Source organism: Xenia sp. Carnegie-2017, unplaced genomic scaffold (genome assembly GCF_021976095.1).
Source record: "Xenia sp. Carnegie-2017 unplaced genomic scaffold, XeniaSp_v1 HiC_scaffold_29, whole genome shotgun sequence".
Classification (NCBI taxonomy): Eukaryota; Metazoa; Cnidaria; class Anthozoa; order Malacalcyonacea; family Xeniidae; genus Xenia; species Xenia sp. Carnegie-2017.
In genome coordinates this window covers 422780-425801 of record NW_025813492.1, presented here as the reverse complement: position 1 = coordinate 425801, position 3022 = coordinate 422780, and the positions used below count along the sequence as shown (strand labels likewise).

Here is a 3022-nt window from a genome sequence, read left to right as displayed (position 1 = left end):
GCCATCACAAACTGCGGAAATGCATTTGCCAGATGCAGTTGAAAAGGTTTTCAATATCACGACTTAGAACAGTCCATAGTCAACGAATACGGTAGTGACAGTGAATCAGACTGTAGCGATGAAGATGACGTTCGTGAAGATGACGTTATGAAGATGTTGAAGAAGAAGATGCATATAATTCGTAGTATTTGTTGCTGAAAGCTGTGCTATCATATTTTGTGTGCAATTTTTATAATAGAAAATTATTTGCATGTTGCTCTTTTGTAAAATACAATTTGCAAGTATATACATCTAAGAAGATACGCATTTGTAAGTTGTTTAGTAAACGGTTTATTTTAAACAATTTATGATCTACAAATGCCCTTTTCGCAACACAAATTGTCTTTTTCCTGATATTTAGATTTCTGATTCTCTGTGATAGATTGATTTAATTGGGCTCATTTCGCACATAACCAAAAGCTATGAATGGCTACCAGCCACTAAAGGGCATACTGGTATACTGGTTCATGCATCTTCTTCAACATCTTCATAAACGTCATCTTCATGAACGTCATCTTCATCGCTACAGTCTGATTCACTGTCACTACCGTATACGTTGACTATGGACTGTTCTAAGTCGTGAAAGTATTGAAAACCTTTTCAACTGCACTCTGGCAAATGCAATTCCGCAGTTTGTGATGGCGAGACGACCATGCAGAGTCTTCATTGTGTCTTTTCGCACACAATAGCGATGTTTATATTCATCTAGAAGAAAGCTCTATAAAACAAACGTAATCATGTCAATAAGTATGCTCGTATTTTAAAAGATTGGTGTCATATTCACTACTTATCTGACCTCAAGGAAAGAATAGTCATCAGATTCATCAACATTTGTAAATACTAAAAAAATAATTGCAAAATATGTTAAACGCATGTACATTACATTCCACAGTATATAAATACGCAACCTTTAAGCTTGTTTTAACATAATACGAACATTTATCTGTATACCTATTCTATCTTTAATCTTCTTTCTTTCACAAAGGAGAGGCAAAACGTTTTCCAAATAATAAATCATATAATTTTTCATCTCCATGTTCAGAAGTGCTTTTTCCTCTTCCAATCTTTTAACTAACATGTACTTATCGACAATTTGTGCCTTGAAACGCACAGGTATATCTAAATATTGTTAAGTAAAATAGTTGAAACTAAAAGCGAGCATGGACGTCACAATATACATAGAACTATATTTGATTTTCTTTACACACCATGTGAAGTCGTACTATCTATGTTACACTGGTTAAACGACCAAACAAAATCTCCAGACATGACTTCTTCCGCACTTGTCGTAGGAAGACCACACAGACTTGAGAGGCAATTTAACTCTTCTACGGTGGATGTTATTTCGGACTTCTCTTTAGCGCATTTCCTTCTCATCGAAGATCTTCGTTTGCTAGAATCTACAGTACGTACATGTATAATATACGTAACAACGACAAATCGCAATTTTACAGTAATTTGGCAAAATGCTTTGAAATAATTCGGCACAAAATAAGTGTAGGTGGCCCATATTTCGACGAGGATGGTGTAGATGGTATTTACCCGTTTACTTTTATATAAAGCACAATTTATCTCGAATAAAAACTGTTCCATATTTTGCATTTTGTGTCGCCTACATCTAAAATCTAACTCACTTAGATTTTGCTACGAACTTTAAAATAATGCTTACAGTTACTCATAAAAAACCCCAACAAAACTCACCAGCAAGAGAAGTTATTTCTTTTGTGCGTCTAGTGACTGAAAAATACAACATTTCTAATCTCTTCTGCAGCTTTGCTACTGTGATTTTTGCCAGCTGCGACTTTCCTTGCTCAAGAAGCTGCTCCTCTGTCACATGTCCATCTAAAAGCTGTCTTTTCAATTCCAGCAATCTTGTTGCATTTCGTTCATGTTGTTTCACTTTGTTTTGAGCGTCATGAACGAAAAGCCTATCACCCAATGTCTGCGTTTGATCATCGTTGGCTCTTACAAAATTCTCCAAATGTTGAGCATTTTCAACAGTTTGATGCAAAGGAAGAACTCTTCGGCGGCACCTTTCAACGAAGAAACTTCAATTTGTTGTTCTAGAGAAACAATAAAAAATATTAATTTATCTACGTAATTACTAAGCACTCCATACAATACTGTATAGCTATATATTTTCCGGGGGTAAAATGAATTGTTAAAAATAACAATTGCCAAACATAAAAATTTGAGCCAGGCCAAGAATTATTTCATATAGTTTCGTTTTAAATGATGTTTGAACAAAATCAACCATAAGTACAGAACTGTTCAATACTAAACCATGTTTCCAAACATATTTGAAAGTAAACAATGTTATAACAGAGGTATACCTCTCGCAAATTGTTGAACTTCTTCTTTCCACTGCATTATCGAGTCGTCCAAGTCTGAATCCTGGACATTAAGTTCGCTTCTTAACTTTACAAAATCGTCCCTGGCAGATGAAAGTTTCCTTTCGGTCTTCGAAATACAAGTACACATAATGAAAAACAGTGAAAAATAATCATATTGGCGCAGTAAACGTATTGGGTTCAAACAAGACCTATACACAACTATGAACTGTAAATTCATTTCATATTATATATATATTATATTATATTATATTTATATTATATTATATTATATTTTATATTATATATATTATATTATATTATATTATATTATATTTTATATTATATTATTTCATATTATTCATTTCATATTATTCATTTCATATTATTCATTTCATATTATATTATATAATTTTGACAATTAACTGAAGATATATACAACGTGTAACCTTTTTCATTCGAATAACAAGTGATTTTGCCAAGTTTAAAATTTTCGCTTGTTCCAACTCAGAAGGTGTTCAGTAATGCATTCTTCTCGTCCTTAATACGTACAACCATTAATGTGCACATTAGTTCGTGGACTTAATCGACCAAAATACCTGAGTGGATATACAGATAAGAAAATAATACTCACCGGAGGCCGTCATATTTTT

The 3022-nt window shown here is 33.0% G+C and overlaps 1 protein-coding gene across 1 annotated transcript; it reads right to left on the bottom strand.

Annotated features, from left to right (window-relative positions):
• Positions 1-949: 949 nt before the first annotated feature.
• On the bottom strand, positions 950-2618 carry LOC124453997. The gene is made up of 4 exons (XM_047004815.1): positions 2373-2618; positions 1741-2102; positions 1248-1439; positions 950-1158 (listed from the first exon to the last, which is right to left on the bottom strand). The coding sequence occupies exons 2-4, from the start codon at positions 1790-1792 to the stop codon at positions 950-952; spliced, it is 453 nt and encodes a 150-aa protein (XP_046860771.1). The 5' UTR covers positions 1793-2102; positions 2373-2618.
• Between the last annotated feature and the right edge of the window lie 404 nt (positions 2619-3022).

What these genes read in the sequence shown, in the direction of transcription:
- LOC124453997 (XM_047004815.1), bottom strand. Translation starts at nt 1,792, where the DNA reads ATGTTGTATTTTTCAGTCACTAGACGCACAAAAGAAATAACTTCTCTT. An exon ending in AGAAATAACTTCTCTTGCTG is followed by an intron (nt 1,440 to 1,740) that starts GTGAGTTTTGTT and finishes TACGTACTGTAG; the next exon opens with ATTCTAGCAAACGAAGATCT. An exon ending in AGATAGTACGACTTCACATG is followed by an intron (nt 1,159 to 1,247) that starts GTGTGTAAAGAA and finishes AACAATATTTAG; the next exon opens with ATATACCTGTGCGTTTCAAG.